Source organism: Oncorhynchus tshawytscha, linkage group LG03, assembly GCF_018296145.1.
Source record: "Oncorhynchus tshawytscha isolate Ot180627B linkage group LG03, Otsh_v2.0, whole genome shotgun sequence".
Lineage (NCBI taxonomy): Eukaryota > Metazoa > Chordata > Actinopteri > Salmoniformes > Salmonidae > Oncorhynchus > Oncorhynchus tshawytscha.
In genome coordinates this window covers 8,376,481-8,396,665 of record NC_056431.1, presented here as the reverse complement: position 1 = coordinate 8,396,665, position 20,185 = coordinate 8,376,481, and the positions used below count along the sequence as shown (strand labels likewise).

At 47.4% G+C, this 20,185-nt stretch overlaps 1 protein-coding gene across 2 annotated transcripts in view; it reads left to right on the top strand.

Moving 5' to 3' along the window:
• Positions 1–4,533: 4,533 nt before the first annotated feature.
• Positions 4,534–20,185, top strand: part of LOC121841385 (basal cell adhesion molecule-like) — a 118,261-nt gene continuing 102,609 nt past the window's right edge. For both annotated transcript variants that reach the window (XM_042309236.1, XM_042309230.1), the window contains exon 1: positions 4,534–4,787. In XM_042309236.1, the coding sequence (XP_042165170.1) occupies positions 4,718–4,787 (70 nt within the window). In that variant the 5' untranslated portion in view covers positions 4,534–4,717. The remainder of the gene's footprint in view (positions 4,788–20,185) is intronic.

Here is a 20,185-nt window from a genome sequence, read left to right as displayed (position 1 = left end):
CATTTCCTAATTTCTCTTAGCCTACATATTCCTGTCTTACCCAGAGGCTATATGTTAACTATCCTCTGGAATTAAAGAACCCAACCACCTCTTATATCCTCTCTTCATTATTTTTTCATTTGATCCCTTCTTCCCTTTGTATTACCCCCGACTATACCCCTGTCTTTATCCCCCAGTCTTTATCCCCCAGTCTTTATCCCCCAGTCTTTATCCCCCAGCTTAACCCTGAAGTTTCACCATCACCTGATATTCTCTCTGTGTCCTAGTATTCTGGTATCCCCAGTTCCCCGCGGAATAGAAAGCTGTACATAAAAGGTGTCAGGTCCCATTGGTGTATAGCAGAAGCTACATAGTATTACACAAGTTCAAACCAAAGGTGAACCACACCAGTGAGTAAGGCAGTCACCCAAGCTGACCACCTCTGTATAGTGAGGGGCTTAGAAAGGGGTCAAAGAGAGGCTGTGCAACAGAATGCCATCCTCTTCTCTCCCGTCCTGCAGGATTCCATTAGGTAATGACATAGTAAATCACTAGGTTACCTACTTCTCCCCTTCACCCTGACATCAGCTCAGCACAAGCATTTCATAACACTCGCATTTTAACATTTGCTAACCATGTGTATGTGACCAATAAAATGTGATTTGATTTGAAACTACAGCCCTTACATCAGAGCCTCTAGGTTTAGGCTGAGCTTATCTCTGTGTCGCTGTGTCGCTGTGTCGCTGTGTCTCTGACCCATCTCCAACACGCCACAGATAACTCAGAGCGGTCAATATCTGAGATGACTAGTGTTATTGATATTACTGAGTGCAGAGTGTGGGAAAGGTGCTTTCCTTATGGTGTCATGGCAGAGAATAGAGTGTGTTTATCACTATGGTAATGACATAAACCTGAGCCAAATACATTTAACTCAGTTTTTCACAATTCCTGACATTTAATCCTAGTAAAAATTCCCTGTCTTATATCAGTTAGGATCACCACTTTATTTTAAGAATGTGAAATGTCAGAATAATAGTAGAGAGAATGATTTATTTCAGCTTTAATTTCTTTCATCACATTCCCAGTGGGTCAGAAGTTTACATACACTCAATTAGTATTGGGTAGCATTGCCTTTAAATTGTTTAACTTTGGGCAAATGTTTTGGGTAGCCTTCCACAAGCTTCCCACAATAACTTGGGTGAATTTTGGCCCATTCCTCCTGACAGAGGCAGTGTAACTGAGTCAGGTTTGTAGGCCTCCTTGCTTGCACACGCTTTTTCAGTTCTGTCCACAAATTTTCTATAAGATTGATGTCAGGGCCTTGTGATGGCCACTCCAATACCTTGACTTTGTTGTCCTTACGCCATTTTGCAACAACTTTGGAAGTATGCTTGGGGTCATTGCCCATTTGGAAGACCCATTTGTGACCAAACTTTAATTTCCTGACTGATGTCTTGAGATGTTGCTTCAATATATCCACATAATTTTCCTCCCTCATGATGCCATCTATTTTGTGAAGTGCACCAGTCCCTCCTGCAGCAATGCACCCCCACAACATGATGCTGCCACCCCCGTGCTTCACGGTTGGGATGGTGTTCTTCGGCTTGTAAGCCTCCCCCCTTTTCCACCAAACATAATGATGATCATTATGGCCAAATAGTTATATTTTTGTTTCATCAGACCAGAGGACATTTCTCCAAAAAGTACAATCTTTGTCCACATGTGCAGTTGCAAACCGTAGTCTGACTTTTTTATGACGGTTTTGGAGCAGTGGCTTCTTCCTTGCTGAGCGGCCTTTCAGGTTATGTTGATATAGAACTCGTTTTACTGTGGAAATGTACCTGTTTCCTCCAACATCTTCACAAGGTCCTTTGCTGAGGTTCTGAGATTGATTTGCACTTTTTGCACCAAAGTACGTTCATCCCTAGGAGACAGAATGCGTCTCCTTCCTTAGCGGTATGACGGCTGCATGGTCCCATGGTGTTTATACTATTGTTTGTACAGATGAACGTGGTAAGGAGGAACCAGACTTGTGGAGGTCTCCAATTTTGTTTCTGAGGTCTTGGCTGATTTCTTTTGATTTTCCCATGATGTCAAGCAAAGAGGCACTGAGTTTGAAGGTAGGCCTTGAAATACATCCACAGGTACACCTCCATTTGACTCAAATGATGTCAATTAGCCAATCAGAAGCTTCTAAAGCCATGACATCATTTTCTGCAATTTTCCAAGCTGTTTAAAAGGCACAGTCAACTTAGTGTATGTAAACTTCTGACCCACTGGAATTGTGATACAGTGAATTATAAGTGAAATAATCTGTCTGTAAACAATTGTTGGAAACATTACTTGTGTCATGCACAATGTAGATGTCCTTACCAACTTGCCAAAACTATAGTTTGTTAACAAGAAATTTGTGGACTGGTTGAAAAACAAGTTTTAATGACTCCAACCTAAGTGTATGTAAACTTCCGACTTCAACTGTTGATGTCCCATCACCCATCACGCTGTAAGTATAAACTGCTGCCAGTGTCTCTCAGTGGATCAGTGGCGTAACTACACAAGTGTGTGTGTGTGTGTGTGTGTGTGTGTGTGTGTGTGTGTGTGTGTAGCCTACTGTGCACATCAGATTGCAGACCCCTCCCTGTTGTTGTGTGGGTGATGTGTGTGAGTGAAGCGTATCCCATCTCCACTTCCACAGGGGAAAACAAATAGCAGACAGCTGTTTTGGCCCAACTAGCCCTGAAATGTGTGTTAAAAGACAACTGCTCTGTGTGGAACAAGTATTACCAGTAGACACTCCTGGTTATTTAAGTCTCCAAAGTACACAGACCACTCCGTCTCGTAGTTCACCGACTTTGTATGTACTTCCTATCCTCACAGTTTATAGCAGATTGAACCAAAACCAACTCCAGGGCACAGAATACACACTCCGTGAATTCAAGTTGGAATGAGTTAAGCCACTTATCCCTCCCATATCCATGAATTGCCTATAGGGGGTTAGTAAGAAAAATGCCTGAAGGAGATTGGATTACATGTCTAGGAATGAATGGTATAAATATAGTAAACTAGTCTGCTGGGTTGTTATTGTCTGTTAGCGGGGTCAGTGATGATTCTACCCACAGTAGGCTATGCTGGGCTATGGAGGCTATTGTGTTTAGGCTATGCTGGGCTAGGGAGGCTATTGTGTTTAGGCTATGCTGGGATAGGGAGGCTATTGTGTTTAGGCTATGCTGGGCTAGGGAGGCTATTGTGTTTAGGCTATGCTGGGCTAGGGAGGCTATTGTGTTTAGGCTATGCTGGGCTAGGGAGGCTATTGTGTTTAGGCTATGCTGGGCTAGGGAGGCTATTGTGTTTAGGCTATGCTGGGCTAGGAGGCTATTGTGTTTAGGCTATGCTGTGCTAGGGAGGCTATTGTGTTTAGGCTATGCTGGGCTAGGGAGGCTATTGTGTTTAGGCTATGCTGGGCTAGGGAGGCTATATTGTGTTTAGGCTATGCTGGGCTAGGGAGGCTATTGTGTTTAGGCTATGCTGGGCTAGGGAGGCTATTGTGTTTAGGCTATGCTCGGCTAGGGAGGCTATTGTGTTTAGGCTATGCTGGGCTAGGGAGGCTATATTGTGTTTAGGCTATGCTGGGCTAGGGAGGCTATTGTGTTTAGTCTATGCTGGGCTAGGGAGGCTATATTGTGTTTAGGCTATGCTGGGCTAGGGAGGCTATTGTGTTTAGGCTATGCTGGGCTAGGGAGGCTATATTGTGTTTAGGCTATGCTGGGCTAGGGAGGCTATTGTGTTTAGTCTATGCTGGGCTAGGGAGGCTATTGTGTTTAGGCTATGCTGGGCTAGGGAGGCTATTGTGTTTAGGCTATGCTGGGCTAGGGAGACTATTGTGTTTAGTCTATGCTGGGCTAGGGAGGCTATATTGTGTTTAGGCTATGCTGGGCTAGGGAGGCTATTGTGTTTAGGCTATGCTGGGCTAGGGAGGCTATTGTGTTTAGGCTATGCTGGGCTAGGGAGGCTATTGTGTTTAGGCTATGCTGGGCTAGGGAGGCTATTGTGTTTAGGCTATGCTCGGCTAGGGAGGCTATTGTGTGTAGGCTATAAGAAATTCACAATATGAACAAACTGGATATTTTCAACTATATGATTCTTAATCTTATTTTATCCACAGCTGATATTAACTAACAAGGTAGTAGGCTGTGTAGTATTGTTCTTATTGTTGGTTAGGAATGAAAATAAAATACAAATATATATAATTAGGCTATATTGTTAATGTATTATCTGTAATAACCTAATAATAGATGTTGAAGGCTAAGGAACAAGAAATAGTGGTTGGAGTTGGCAAGAGTTTTTACTTTCCACTTCGGTGTTAATGTTGTTTTTGAAAATCAATTTTAACTTTTCAAAAACCGCCTACAACGATGCAGGCATAGTTGAATAGTCAATCAAGTCTTTTCAGGGCAACTGAGTTGTAGCGGGAGAGAGAGAGCGCGAGGGAGAGCGCGAGGGCGGGGCGTGGGTCACCTTTTGTGGAAATACATCAACCAAGACTGCCACCAGCATCAGATTTCTCGCTGTGAGAGAGAGGGGGGGTTAGCGCTCGCTTTATTGAGAGAGACGGAGAGAACGAGAGAGAGAGAGAAACAACTCTGGACGACTGAAGACTTGCTGCTGCCACAAACACATAACGACAGAAACACCTAAAGAAAAACAGCTAAATACAACTGTAAAAGTTACAGATAGAGCCATGGACGGGATGGTTACATTTGGACGCGCTTCTCTCCTGTGCACCTTGCTGCTTTGCTTTTCATTGCAAGGTAAGACACTTCGATTTCACGCGTCCCCGTCTAGTTTATATTAGAAAGTAAATATTGTTTTAGCCCAATGCTGCTCGTTCCTCTTGGCTGGAGGCTATATATATCTTCATTGCCTGCACCGTTGTTTTATCTTCAACTATTGCAGTGCGTTATATCATAGTAGGCTATGGACTTTGTATCACATTAAAAGTGTTTGAAATGCATTAGTGGGTTATACAACTTTAATGTACCTTGTGCATGTTTTGTTGGCTTTGGCAATTTGTTCTTGTTACCCGCTTTATGTGAAAACAACCTGTTCGTGAGTGTCAGACTGTGCCAAAATAACAGGTGTAAATCGAGACTGAAACTCTCGGCATTTTTGTCACTAAGCTATTTTTAAATTATTAGGGAAAAAATACTTACATGTAGGCCAACTCTTTGCTGTGCAGCCCATTTTGAACGAAGTGATAAGACCGATCATGTTAAATTCGTGAGATGTTTTGGGGGTTAACCCAGACTGCACTTGCCCTTTGTAGTCGTGTGGGAACCCTCTGCTCGGCAGTGGAGTGCACTTCTGAGCGCACAAATGACTGCAGTAGCCTGTAGCTGAGACGCAACCTGTCGCGGCCGAGATGGCCGCTATGTCTGCGATCTATGATCAAAATGCGTCTCATGGGGTGTGGTGCGCCTCGAACTATACAGAGTGTTGTTTAAATGGATTGATATATGGGCCTTTATGAATTAAATGGATTTAGGGTAGGCCTACTCACAACCTTACTGGTAGGCTGCATAAACCTTATGATGTATTTATAGTTTGCATTATCTGCCCCAAATTTGAGCAAGGTCTCATGCTTTCAAACGCTATCATTTAGCTTTTCCACTCCACTGTTTTCTTGTCTCTTATGGATACAGAATAAAAAGGTTACTAGGCTACATACATCTTGAGTTATACAACTATCGGGTGCTGTAGGCTGTTTGGCCTTGTAGGGTGGGGCCCATTTGGCCAAGCCTCTCTCTCTCTCTCTCTCTCTACTTATCTATTGCTCTCCCTCACCACTGCCTCTCACTCATCATCTTTTTTTGTTATCTCTCTCTCTATCTGCAACTTTCTGTCTCTTTTTTTTGTACATCAAAATTCCCCCTCTTTATCTCCCCAATCTGAATCTCTGCCTCTCTGAGTTTACTTGGCTGGTGTTCAGCAACAACCCTCCCTCTATCTGCACCCATCCCTCATTTTCTCTGCATCCCTCCCTCTCTCGTGCTCCATTCCTCCCTCGCTCTGCACCATCCTTCACTCTCACGTGCTCCATCCCTCCCTCTCTCATGCTCCATCCCTCCCTCTCTCATGCTCCATCCCTCCCTCTCTCATGCTCCATCCCTCCTCTCTCTTGTGCTCCATCCCTCCCACTCTCATGCTCCATCCCTCCCTCTCTCATGCTCCATCCCTCCCTCTCTCATGCTCCATCCCTTCCTCTCTCCATGCTCCATCCCTCCCTCTCTTGTGCTCCATCCCTCCCACTCTCATGCTCCATCCTCCTTCTCTCAGCTCCATCCCTCCCTCTCGTGTGCTCCATCCCTTCCTCTTTCCAGCTCCATCCCTCCCTCTCTCGTGCTCCATCCCTTCCTCTCTCGTGCTCCATCCCTTCCTCTCTCGTGCTTCATCCCTTCCTCTCTCGTGCTCCATCCCTCCCACTCTCGTGCTCCATCCCTTCCTCTCTCCAGCTCCATCCCTCCCTCTCTCGTGCTCCATCCCTTCCTCTCGTGCTTCATCCCTTCCTCTCTCGTGCTCCATCCCTCCCACTGTCGTGCTCCATCCCTTCCTCTCTCCAGCTCCATCCCTTCCTCTCTCCAGTGACCCTCCCTTCTTCCTTTAAACCTCTACCACACCGTTTTCAGATCTCCACTACCCTGTCCTCTCCACCCCTGCTCCTCCTCCCTCCATCCACTCTTCACCTGGTCTTTGAGACAGTTGTTCTCTGGGCTGTGTGGCTGTGGCTGTGTGTATATGAGCCCAGTCTTTCATGATGCCACTGTGTAGACTGTGTGTCTGAGACTGAACAGGTGTCTGTACTAAAAGCCAAAGCCAGCTAATGGAAGGCCTGGTACCTCACGTAGGAGGCTGGACACAGCAGTGGGTGGTGCCTTGATTGTAGCTAAGAGCTCCTGTTCTTAGCTCTTCTAGTCGCCACCCCCGGCCCTTTAGTCTGTACATAGGACATTATGAAACACTGTTGTCCCCACCTCCACGGCAGCCAGTCCAGGTCCAGGACACCCCTGCAGTGGCTGAATAGACCAGCACTCCCATAAACTTTAGTGCAGTACGCCTCTCTCTCACTGTAAAAGGGTACAAGACCGCTCCCTCTCCTACCTCTTCTACCTTCCCCTCTTCTTACCTCCAACTCGTCCCTCTCTCTCCCTCCGTCCCTCCCCCTGGCTCGTTTGTCTAATAATAGCAGATTTCTCTGTGGGATACTGTCACACACACACACACACATACCCTGACTCACCACACAAACTATAACACGCTACACACACTCACCACAAAGCTATTCCACGGTGCACCAAAAAGGACCACAGGACACATAACACACCCCTGTGGGAGTGTGTGTGACACAAATATGCGGCACATGACATCCAGATTGTCCCAGGGTGCTTTGCATGCCTGTACCGATGGCGGCGCAATTGATCTGTGACCGGTTGAACCGTACAGGTTGGAAATGTCTCCCTCGGCATACCATACAATGTCACCCAGAGTTCGAATCATCAACAGCCAAACTTCTAGAACCAAGTCATGCCGGCCAGGGATCGGAAAGATTAGTCAGATTGAGGATTATTTCTGATTAGGAAAGTTAGTTTTTAACTAGTAAATGACTATCACACCTGTTCTTTGCAATGAGGCGTTTGATGTGTTGGAGGTTCCAGAAGCTTGCCGTCGGGGGGAAACGTGTTTAATGTATGCAGCAGTTGCCTATTGTCATTTGTTGTGTGGGTTTAGATAAACATGGCTGGGTTTCGTTGGTAGAAAGGTGCTTTTGCTTTTCTCACTTCCTAAAAGTGTTCGCTGGCTGTACTGTCTCAGTCTTGCTCTCTTGTGGTGAGAGGGGGTGGGGTTGGGTGAGGAAGGGTGAGGGGCGTCACTAAGGAGAGTGGGGTCAGGTGAGGAAGGATGGGGGGGTCACTGAGAAGGGTGGGGTCAGGTGAGGAAGGGTAAGGGGGGTCACTGAGAAGGGTGGCAGAGAGAATTGCTGAGACAGGCCGTCAGCTGAGTTCAAGGTGCTGTAGGAAACTCTGAGCTTCCACCCTTTGTCTATCAACTCCTTAATTCCCCCAGTCATTTCCCCGTCGTCATCAAACACCCCCTCCCGCAGCCATGTGTAATTATTATGGTATTAGAGCAGAGAAATGAAAAGCCTGCCATTTAGCCAGTGGAGATAAAAGCCAGGGAGCTTCTTCAAGATTTTTTAAATGTTTTTTATTTTTATTTTTACAGGGGGTTAGGGGTGCTGATGGTGTTCTAAGTTTACACACACACACACACACACACACACACACACACACACACACACACACACACACACACACACACACACACACACACACACACACACACACACACCGAGCCCTGTAGATTCCTCTTATTGTGCAACAGCTCTAAACAATGATAGCTAGCACCACCCTGAGTGACAGGTTGATAAGGGAGCTGGTGTCATTTAACCTGGGGGTGTACAGATGTAGGATCTTCTTTTGTTGCTGAGAATTTTCAGGAAATGTGAACTCGTAGTGTGTTTGAGTTCTAAAAAGGCTTCTAAAGTGTGTAATTTCTACTCTGAAATGTCAGACTTAATTTGCCCTAACAAAAAATGTATCAAACCATACAAAAATGTCCATTAATTATAATCCACATAAGAATTCCCATTTCCTGTTGCTGCAGGATTGTTTTCCTGCTGTAGCAAACTGGCTCAAATTAAGGTCCTACCTTTGTAGACTGTCCCCAGTCCACCTGGCCGTGCTGCTGCTCCAGTTTCAACTGTTCTGCCTTATTATTATTGGACCATGCTGGTCATTTATGAACATTTGAACATCTTGGCCATGTTCTGTTATAATCTCCACCCGGCACAGCCAGAAGAGGACTGGCCACCCCACATAGCCTGGTTCCTCTCTAGGGTTCTTCCTAGGTTTTGGCCTTTCTAGGGAGGTTTTCCTACCCACCGTGCTTCTACACCTGCATTGCTTGCTGTTTGGGGTTTTAGGCTGGGTTTCTGTACAGCACTTTGCGATATCAGCTGATGTACGAAGGGCTATATAAATAAATTTGATTTGATTTGATTTGTAGGTGCAGGAGCACTGGGACTGCTATTAGTTTGGGTGATTCATGCTTCTCCACTGGGTTTGGGTTAGAGGGGAGATAGATGGAGACGGAGCTGAACTCTGAGGTCCTATAGTAAAAAGTGGTATTCCTATGGACAGGTTGGGGCTCGTCCTGAGTGTCTGTGCATTCAAACATTGTTTCTCTGGCAGAGAGGGGCTGCCTCTTCACAACACACTGGTGCTAATCCCAAAACACACAACACTTTACATTATCGGGCCCCATTCACCACCAAGACACCGTACTACACCGGTCCATTCATATATCCACCGCATTTCAGTGGTTTGGCAGCTTTCCTTTCATGTGATATATGCCGCTGTAGTGGTTACTCTCTGCTGGGTTCATGTAGACCACATTGGAACAATGAAGCTTTCTGCATAAATCCTCATGATAGTGGATGAGCGTTACTGTGGACGGGGTTTAAGTCGTCCTAACCTTTTCAAATCCAAACTACTGCTCTTTCTTATCTCTCTGTGGTTTGTTTTCATGGTGGGAGAAATTCAAACAGTCCAGTTGGTGAATTAATTGGCTGGCTGGCTGGCTGGCTGGCTGGCTGGCTGGCAGGCAGGCAGGCAGGCAACGGTGGTCATCTGGGTATGAAATGACAGGTTTCACGTGGTTAATCCTAGTTTGAAGTCAGCTAGCGGAGGATGTGGTTCACAGAAACACTCCTCAGAGCTTTTCATCCTAATATCATCAAAGATCTTCAAAAAGAGCAGCTAAAGCCATGATTAGAATGCTGAGGTGCAGACACACACACACACACACACACACACACACACACACACACAAACACACGCTTTAATAGTTAGGATTAACTTGGTCACTGTTCTAATTTCTCTCTTGCCCTATCTCCTGTCTGTCTCTGTCTCTCTCCCTCTGTCTCCAGCCTCCCTTCTCCTCCCTCACTCCCCTCCCTCACTCCCCTCCCTCACTCCCCTCCCTCACTCTAGCTCACCCTTTTGTTTTGGGTAATGGTGGCTCACTGGAGGGAGTCTTTGGTGTGTATTGATGTTTGTGGTGATTTACTGTGTTGTGTTGACTCTGTTTGGAGCTACTGCTTTTGTGCACAGCCCAGAGAGGATACTGGGAGGAAGGTCTTGCTGTGATGTGTGCGTGTGATTGGGGAGAGAGGGAGATAGTGAGAGATATGGAGGGAGAGAGGGAGAGAGGGAGATAGTGAGAGATATGGAGGGAGAGAGGGAGATAGTGAGAGATATGGAGGGAGAGAGGGAGATAGTGAGAGATATGGAGGGAGAGAGGGAGATTGGGATATGGAGAGAGGGGAGATATGGAGAGAGATTGGGGAGAAAGGGAGATAGTGAGAGATATGGAGAGAGATTGGGGAGAGCGGGAGATAGTGAGAGATATGGAGAGAGATTGGGGAGAGCGGGAGATAGTGAGAGATATGGAGAGAGATTGGGAAGAGAGGGAGATAGTGAGAGATATGGAGAGAGATAGTGAGAGATATGGAGAGAGATAGGGGAGAGAGGGAGATAGTGAGAGATATGGAGAGAGGAAGCTGACTACTAGTGCCTTTGATTTCTCCATGGTTGCTGCTTCAAGGCTGTCTTGTCATTAGGGGCTTCATGGGGTTTTAAGGGGAGGAAGGAAACAGAGAGGGAGAGAGGATGAGAGAGGATGAGATCAAGGGATGGGACGAGGGGTGATTACAGCTGACTATTGTGTTACTGCAGTTCCAGATTGTATTGGCGTCTCAAGTGAGGAAGATGATAAAGATGATGATGATAGTGAAGAGAGGTGGCCGGGGGGTCGTAGGTCATTTCAAGTGCAGCCTTGAAAGGAGAAGGAATGGGGGTTGGGGGGCTGTATTGCAAGAAACATTTAAAATTCAAAAGCTATTCGGGGAGACAAGGTTAAGTGCTGCCAATGCATTTAGTGGGAGTGCAGTAGAAACATGCTGCGCCAAAGAGCCTTCATTCAGGATCCATGGGGCTTTTTAGGCATTCAGCACACACAGAGAGGAGGGTTTGGCTATTAGAGCTACATATAAATATGTGTCAGGCAGAGTGGGAGAGAGAGGAAGGATCATGGCCTACATATTCCATCTATTGCACGCTACAACATGGCAACCCCCACTTGTGTTTCTTGGTTAGCAGTTGTTCCTGGGTTGTCCAGACTGAAAGAGGGAGATACACACACACACACACACACACACACACACACACACACACACACACACACACACACACACACACACACACACACACACACACACACACACACACACACACACACACACACACAATATATATACACACACGCACATGCAAAGTCAGAATTCAGGAATACCAATTAGGAAGTCTGTGGAAAACCCAGTGATATGCAGGCTGGATCAGTCTGTCTGTCTGTTCTGAGCTGGGTCTTGGGTCTGTCTGCCTGTTCTGAGCTGGGTCTGTCTGTTCTGAGCTGGGTCTTGGGTCTGTCTGCCTGTTCTGAGCTGGGTCTGTCTGCCTGTTCTGAGCTGGGTCTGTCTGTCTGTTCTGAGCTGGGTCTGTCTGCCTGTTCTGAGCTGGGTCTGTCTGCCTGTTCTGAGCTGGGTCTGTCTGCCTGTTCTGTGGGTCTGCCTGTTCTGAGCTGGGTCTGTCTGTCTGCCTGTTCTGAGCTGGGTCTGTCTGTCTGTTCTGAGCTGGGTCTGTCTGTCTGTTCTGAGCTGGGTCTGTCTGTTGCCTGTTCTGAGCTGGGTCTGGGTCTGTCTGCCTGTTCTGAGCTGGGTCTGTCTGTCTGCCTGTTCTGAGCTGGGTCTGTCTGCCTGTTCTGAGCTGGGTCTTGTCTGTCTGTGTCTGAGCTGGGTCTGTCTGCCTGTTCTGAGCTGGGTCTTGGGTCTGTCTGCCTGTTCTGAGCTGGGTCTGTCTGCCTGTTCTGAGCTGGGTCTGTCTGTCTGTTCTGAGCTGGGTCTGTCTGTCTGTGTTCTGAGCTGGGTCTGGGTCTGTCTGCCTGTTCTGAGCTGGGTCTTGGGTCTGTCTGTCTGTTCTGAGCTGGGTCTGTCTGCCTGTTCTGAGCTGGGTCTGTCTGCCTGTTCTGAGCTGGGTCTTGGGTCTGTCTGCCTGTTCTGAGCTGGGTCATGGGTCTGTCTGCCTGTTCTGAGCTGGGTCATGGGTCTGTCTGCCTGTTCTGAGCTGGGCTGGGTCTGTCTGCCTGTTCTGAGCTGGGTCTGTCTGCCTGTTCTGAGCTGGGTCTGTCTGCCTGTTCTGAGCTGGGTCTTGGGTCTGTCTGCCTGTTCTGAGCTGGGTCTTGGGTCTGTCTGCCTGTTCTGAGCTGGGTCTTGGGTCTGTCTGCCTGTTCTGAGCTGGGTCTTGGGTCTGTCTGCCTGTTCTGAGCTGGGTCTTGGGTCCTGTGGGAGCTTCTCAAGCTGTTGCTTCTCAGACGTCAACAGTTGCCTCAACAGCAGTCGAACCCTAACCCTCTCCTCTCCCACCCTGTGTCCTTTCACACCATGCAGCATGCTACAGGCTGAGGACGGAACTAGAGGAAGGCTGCATAGACAGTTAGTGGACCTTGTGTGTTTGAACGTACCCCTGACCAACATGGTTGTTTCAGGACTCACATTAGAGCTGTGTTTGGGAGTGGTCTTTACATGGTAGACTAAGGTTTTGGAGAGAGTGTGAGTGGATGTTGGGTGTTTGAACACACCCCTTGCTGAGTGAGTTGTTTGCCCCCTCGTCAGTCAGTCAGTGGCAGCCCTGTTAAGCTTAAGGAGTGGTCAACAAATGGTTGTTGTGTAACAGGGGTTCTTTTCAATCTTTATCGCCATCCCATGGAATGTGACAGAGAGTTCACCAAGCTAAAGAGCACTGTGTGTGTGTGTGTGTGTGTGTGTGTGTGTGTGTGTGTGTGTGTGTGTGTGTGTGTGTGTGTGTGTGTGTGTGTGTGTGTGTGTGTGTGTGTGTGTGTGTGTGTGTGTGTGTGTGTGTGTGTGTGTGTGTGTGTGTGATGCAGGGATTTATTACTATTATTTTTTCTTCTTTCATCTCCAATCTCCAGTTCATTGTTGTCTCATTCTGTTAAAGGAGAACATATACATTCCTCTGAGTGAGACATTTCTCCTGCTTTATAATGTAGTTAATGGTTAGCTGGACATGGTTAACCTCACTGTTTGACAAACCCTGCTATATAAATTATTCACGGAGAGGAGGAGCAGGAGGAGAGATGGGGCAGGAGGAGAGATGGAACAGGTGGAGAGATGGAGCAGGAGGAGAGGTGGAGCAGGAGGTTAGGTGGAGCAGGAGGTGAGGTGGAGCAGGAGGAGAGGTGGAGCAGGAGGAGAGGTGGAGCAGGAGGAGAGGTGGAGCAGGAGGAGAGATGGAGCAGGAGGAGAGATGGAGCAGGAGGAGAGATGGAACAGGTGGAGAGATGGAGCAGGAGGAGCGGTGAAGCAGGAGGTTAGGTGGAGCAGGAGGTGAGGTGGAGCAGGAGGAGAGGTGGAGCAGGAGGAGAGGTGGAGCAGGAGGAGAGGTGGAGCAGGAGGAGAGATGGAACAGGTGGAGAGATGGAGCAGGAGGAGAGGTGGAGCAGGAGGTTAGGTGGAGCAGGAGGAGAGCAGGAGGAGAGGTGGAGCAGGAGGAGAGGTGGAGCAGGAGGAGAGGTGGAGCAGGAGGAGAGGTGGAGCAGGAGGAGAGATGGAGCAGGTGGAGGGTGGAGCAGGAGGAGAGGTGAAGCAGGAGGTGAGGTGGAGCAGGAGGTGAGGTGGAGCAGGAGGAGAGGTGGAGCAGGAGGAGAGATGGAGCAGGAGGAGAGATGGAGCAGGAGGTTAGGTGGAACAGGAGATTAGGTGGACAGGAGGAGAGGTTGAGCAGGAAGAGAGATGGAGCAGGAGGAGAGGTGGAGTAGGATGTTAGGTGGAACAGGAGGAGAGGTGGAGCAGGAGGAGAGGTGGAGCAGGAAGAGAGATGGAGCAGGAGGAGAGGTGGAGCAGGAGGAGAGGTGGAGCAGGAGGAGAGGTGGAGCAGGAGGAGAGGTGGAACAGCAGGAGGAGAGGTGGAGCAGGAGGAGAGATGGAGCAGGAGGAGAGGTGGAGCAGGAGGAGAGGTGGAGCAGGAGGAGAGGTGGAAGGAAGAGAGATGGAGCAGGAGGAGAGGTGGAGCAGGAGGAGAGGTGGAGCAGGAGGAGAGGTGGAGCAGGAGGAGAGGTGGAACAGGAGGAGAGGTGGAGCAGGAGGTTAGGTGGAACAGGAGATTAGGTGGACAGGGAGAGGTGGAAGCAGGAGGAGAGGTGGAGTAGGATGTTAGGTGGAGCAGGAGGAGAGGTGGAGCAGGAGGAGAGGTGGAGCAGGAAGAGAGATGGAGCAGGAGGAGAGGTGGAGCAGGAGGAGAGGTGGAGCAGGAGGAGAGGTGGAGCAGGAGGAGAGGTGGAGCAGGAGGAGAGGTGGAACAGGAGGAGAGTACTGTACTGTATACATATGTTTTTGTCACTGTGTGTGTGTGTGTGTGTTTGTATCCATATTTCCTAAGTCTGAGTTAAGGTCTCTCTCTATGAGAAAGGGAGCTTCCTGGTGCGTTAGCTGAGAGTGAAGGTAGTGTAACATCAGGAAACAGATCATATGTCCACTACAGGGCCAGGCTCGTCAGGTGACTGCCCGCAGGAAACCCACTGTCTTTGTTTGTTGGAGGTGTAGTTTACCTCCGCTCCTCTCCCAGGACGACCACAGCTCCATAGCCCCCTTCTCTCTCCACCATGGCCAATAAAGCCTGTGTGAACTTGACTTTAACAGAGACAGACAGTGGTGGGATAGAGTTACAGAGGAAACAGAGTTAATATCCTCCTCAAGTCACAGCGTGTTCTCTACCTCTCTACCTCTACCTCTCTACCTCTCTACCTCTCTACCTCTCTACCTCTACCTCTCTACCTATCTCACCTCTTTACCTCTCTACCTATCTCACCTCTCTACCTCTCTTCCTCTCTACCTCTACCTCTCTACCTCTCTACCTATCTCACCTCTCTACCTCTCTACCTCTCTACCTATCTCACCTCTTTACCTCTCTACCTATCTCACCTCTCTACCTCTCTTCCTCTCTACCTCTACCTCTCTACCTATCTCACCTCTTTACCTCTCTACCTCTCTTCTCCTACCTCTACCTCTCTACCTCTCTACCTATCTCACCTCTCTACCTCTCTACCTCTCTACCTATCTCACCTCTCTACCTCTCTACCTCTACCTCTATACCTATCTCACCTCTTTACCTCTCTTCCTCTCTACCTCTACCTCTCTACCTCTCTACCTATCTCACCTCTCTACCTCTCTACCTCTCTCACCTCTCTTACCTCTCTCACTTCTCTATCTCTCTCAACCTCTCTACCCTTCTCACCTCTCTACCTCTCTCACCTCTCTACCTCTCTCACCTCTCTATCCTTCTCATATCTCTACCTCTCTCACCTCTCTATCCTTCTCATATCTCTACCTCTCTCAATCTCTCTACCTCTCTACCCTTCTCATATCTCTACCTCTCTAACCTTCTCATATCTCTACCTCTCTCTCACCTCTCTACCTCTCTACCCTTCTCACCTCTCTACCTCTCTCCCTTCTCACCTCTCTACCTCCTTCTCTCTACCTCTCTATCTCTACCTCTCTACCCTTCTCACCTCTCTACCTCTCTACCCTTCTCACCTCTCTACCTCTCTACCCTCTCTCCCTCTCTACCTCTCTACCCGTCTCACCTCTCTACCTCTCTACCTCTCTCCCTTCTCACCTCTCTACCTCTCTACCTCTCTACCCTTCTCACCTCTCAACATCTCTACCCTTCTCACCTCTCTACCTCTCTACCCTTCTCACCTCTCAACCCTTCTCTCCTCTCTACCTTCTCACCTCTCTACCTCTACCTCTCTACCTCTCTACCTCTCTACCTCTCTACCTCTACCTCTCTACCTATCTCACCTCTTTACCTCTCTACCTATCTCACCTCTCTACCTCTCTACCTCTCTTCCTCTCTACCTCTATACCTCTCTACCTCTCTACCTATCTCACCTCTCTACCTCTCTACCTCTCTCCTATCTCACCTCTTTACCTCTCTACCTATCTCACCTCTCTACCTCTCTCCTCTCTACCTCTACCTCTCTACCTATCTCACCTCTTTACCTCTCTACCTCTCTCCTCACCTCTCCTCTCTACCTCTCACCTATCTCACCTCTCTACCTCTCTACCTATCTCACCTCTCTACCTCTCTACCTCTACCTCTATACCTATCTCACCTCTTTACCTCTCTTCCTCTCTACCTCTACCTCTCTACCTCTCTACCTATCTCACCTCTCTACCTCTCTACCTCTCTCACCTCTCTTACCTCTCTCACTTCTCTATCTCTCTCAACCTCTCTACCCTTCTCACCTCTCTACCTCTCTCACCTCTCTACCTCTCTCACCTCTCTATCCTTCTCATATCTCTACCTCTCTCACCTCTCTATCCTTCTCATATCTCTACCTCTCTCAATCTCTCTACCTCTCTACCCTTCTCATATCTCTACCTCTCTAACCTTCTCATATCTCTACCTCTCTACCTCTCTCACCTCTCTACCTCTCTACCCTTCTCACCTCTCTACCTCTCTACCCTTCTCACCTCTCTACCTCTCTACCTCTCAACCTCTCTACCTCTCTACCTCTCTCCTCTCTCACCTCTCTACCCTTCTCACCTCTCTACCTCTCTACCCTTCTCACCTCTCTACCTCTCTACCCTTCTCACCTCTCTACCTCTCTACCCTACCTCACCTCTCTACCTCTCTACCTCTCCCTTCTCACCTCTCTCTACCCTTCTCACCTCTCAACATCCTCTCTACCCTTCTCACCTCTCTACCTCTCTACCCTTCTCACCTCTCAACCCTTCTCTCCTCTCTACCTCTCTCTCTACCTCTCTACCCTTCTCACTTCTCTACCTCTCTACCTCTCTACCCTTCTCACCTCTCTACCCTTCTCACTCTACCTCTCTACCCTTCTCATATCCCTACCTCTCTCACCTCTCTACCCTTCTCACCTCTCTACCTCTCTACCCTTCTCACCTCTCTCACCTCTCTACCCTTCTCACCTCTCTACCCTTCTCACCTCTCTACCTCTCTACCCTTCTCATCTCTCTACCTCTCTACCTCTCTACCTCTCTACCTCTCTCACCCCTCTACCTCTCTCACCTCTCTTACCTCTCTACCTCTCTCTCTCTACCTCTCTACCTCTCACCTCTCTCCTCTCTCACCTCTCTACCTCTCTCCCTCTCACCTCTCTACCTCTCTACCCTTCTCACCTCTCTACCCTTCTCATATCTCTACCTCTCTCACCTCTCATCTCTCTACCTCTCTACCCTTCTCATCTCTCTACCTCTCTACCTCTCTCACCTCTCTTACCTCTCTCACCTCTCTTACCTCTCTGACCTCTCGACCTCTCTACCTCTCTCATCTCTCTCTCTCTACCTCTCTACCTCTCTACCTCTCTTATCTCTCTCACCTCTCTACCTCTCTCACCCCTCTCTACCTCTCTCACCTCTCTCACCTCTCTGTATTTCCCTCACCTCCTCGACCCCTTTCTCTTTCTTACATACAGTACCTTTGCGACTGGGACGGAGGTTCACCTTCCAGCAGGACAATGACCCTAAGCATACTCTAAAGCAACCCTCAAGTGGTTTAAGGGGAAACATTTAAATGTCTTGGAATTGCCTAGTCAAAGCCCAGGCCTCAATCTAATTGAGAATCTGTGGTATGACTTAAAGATTGCTGTACACCAGCGGAACCCATCCAACTTGAAGGAGCTGGAGCAGTTTTGCCTTGAAGGATGTCTTATAGATGCATACCCCAAGAGACTTGTAGCTGTAATTGCTGCAAAAGGTGGCTCTACAGAGAATTGACTTTTTTGTCTTATTTCTTGTTTGTTTCACAATAAAAAAATATTTTGCATCTTCAAGGTGGTAGGCATGTTGTGTAAATCAAATGATACAACCCCCCCAAATCCATGTTAATTCCAGGTTGTAAGGCAACAAAATAGGAAAAATGGCAAGGGGGGGAATACTTGGGCAAGCCACTGTAAACCCTTCCCCAGATACAGTGCCTTGCGAAAGTATTCGGCCCCCTTGAACTTTGCAACCTTTTGCCACATTTCAGGCTTCAAACATAAAGATATAAAACTGTATTTTTTTGTGAAGAATCAACAACAAGTGGGACACAATCATGAAGTGGAATGACATTTATTGGATATTTCAAACTTTTTTAACAAATCAAAAACTGAAAAATTGGGCGTGCAAAATTATTCAGCCCCTTTACTTTCAGTGCAGCAAACTCTCTCCAGAAGTTCAGTGAGGATCTCTGAATGATCCAATGTTGACCTAAATGACTAATGATGATAAATACAATCCACCTGTGTGTAATCAAGTCTCCGTATAAATGCACCTGCACTGTGATAGTCTCAGAGGTCCGTTAAAAGCGTAGAGAGCATCATGAAGAACAAGGAACACACCAGGCAGGTCCGAGATACTGTTGTGAAGAAGTTTAAAGCCGGATTTGGATACAAAAAGATTTCCCAAGCTTTAAACATCCCAAGGAGCACTGTGCAAGCGATAATATTGAAATGGAAGGAGTATCAGACCACTGCAAATCTACCAAGACCTGGCCGTCCCTCTAAACTTTCAGCTCATACAAGGAGAAGACTGATCAGAGATGCAGCCAAGAGGCCCATGATCACTCTGGATGAACTGCAGAGATCTACAGCTGAGGTGGGAGACTCTGTCCATAGGACAACAATCAGTTGTATATTGCACAAATCTGGCCTTTATGGAAGAGTGGCAAGAAGAAAGCCATTTCTTAAAGATATCCATAAAAAGTGTCGTTTAAAGTTTGCCACAAGCCACCTGGGAGACACACCAAACATGTGGAAGAAGGTGCTCTGGTCAGATGAAACCAAAATTGAACTTTTTGGCAACAATGCAAAACGTTATGTTTGGCGTAAAAGCAACACAGCTCATCACCCTGAACACACCATCCCCACTGTCAAACATGGTGGTGGCAGCATCATGGTTTGGGCCTGCTTTTCTTCAGCAGGGACATGGAAGATGGTTAAAATTGATGGGAAGAAGGATGGAGCCAAATACAGGACCATTCTGGAAGAAAACCTGATGGAGTCTGCAAAAGACCTGAGACTGGGACGGAGATTTGTCTTCCAACAAGACAATGATCCAAAACATAAAGCAAAATCTACAATGGAATGGTTCAAAAATAAACATATCCAGGTGTTAGAATGGCCAAGTCAAAGTCCAGACCTGAATCCAATCGAGAATCTGTGGAAAGAACTGAAAACTGCTGTTCACAAATACTCTCCATCCAACCTCACTGAGCTCGAGCTGTTTTGCAAGGAGGAATGGGAAAAAATTTCAGTCTCTCGATGTGCAAAACTGATAGAGACATACCCCAAGCGACTTACAGCTGTAATCGCAGCAAAAGGTGGCTCTACAAAGTATTAACTTAAGGGGGCTGAATAATTTTGCACGCCCAATTTTTCAGTTTTTGATTTGTTAAAAAAGTTTGAAATATCCAATAAATGTCGTTCCACTTCATGATTGTGTCCCACTTGTTGTTGATTCTTCACAAAAAAATACAGTTTTATATCTTTATGTTTGAAGCCTGAAATGTGGCAAAAGGTCGCAAAGTTCAAGGGGGATGAATACTTTCGCAAGGCACTGTATATGCCTCATTACAAAAATCTCTCAGGGATCTACAGACACTTCCTTAGACTTCATGGAATACTTTCTGCTCTGACATGCACTATCAACTGTGGGACATTATAGACAGGTCTGTCTCTTTCTAAATCACGTCCAAACAATTGCACTGGCCACAGGTGGACTCCAATCAAGTTGTAGCGACTGTCTCAAGGATGATCAGAGGAAATTGGATGCACCTGTGCTCAGTTTGGAGTGTCATTTCTAAGGTGTGTGGATACTCATGTAATTGAGATATTTCTGTTTTTCAATAAATCTTCAATAAATGTTTTAACTTTGTCATTCTGGGGTATTGTGTGTACATAAATGAGACAAAAATATATTCAATCCACTTTGAATTCAGGCTGTAACACAACA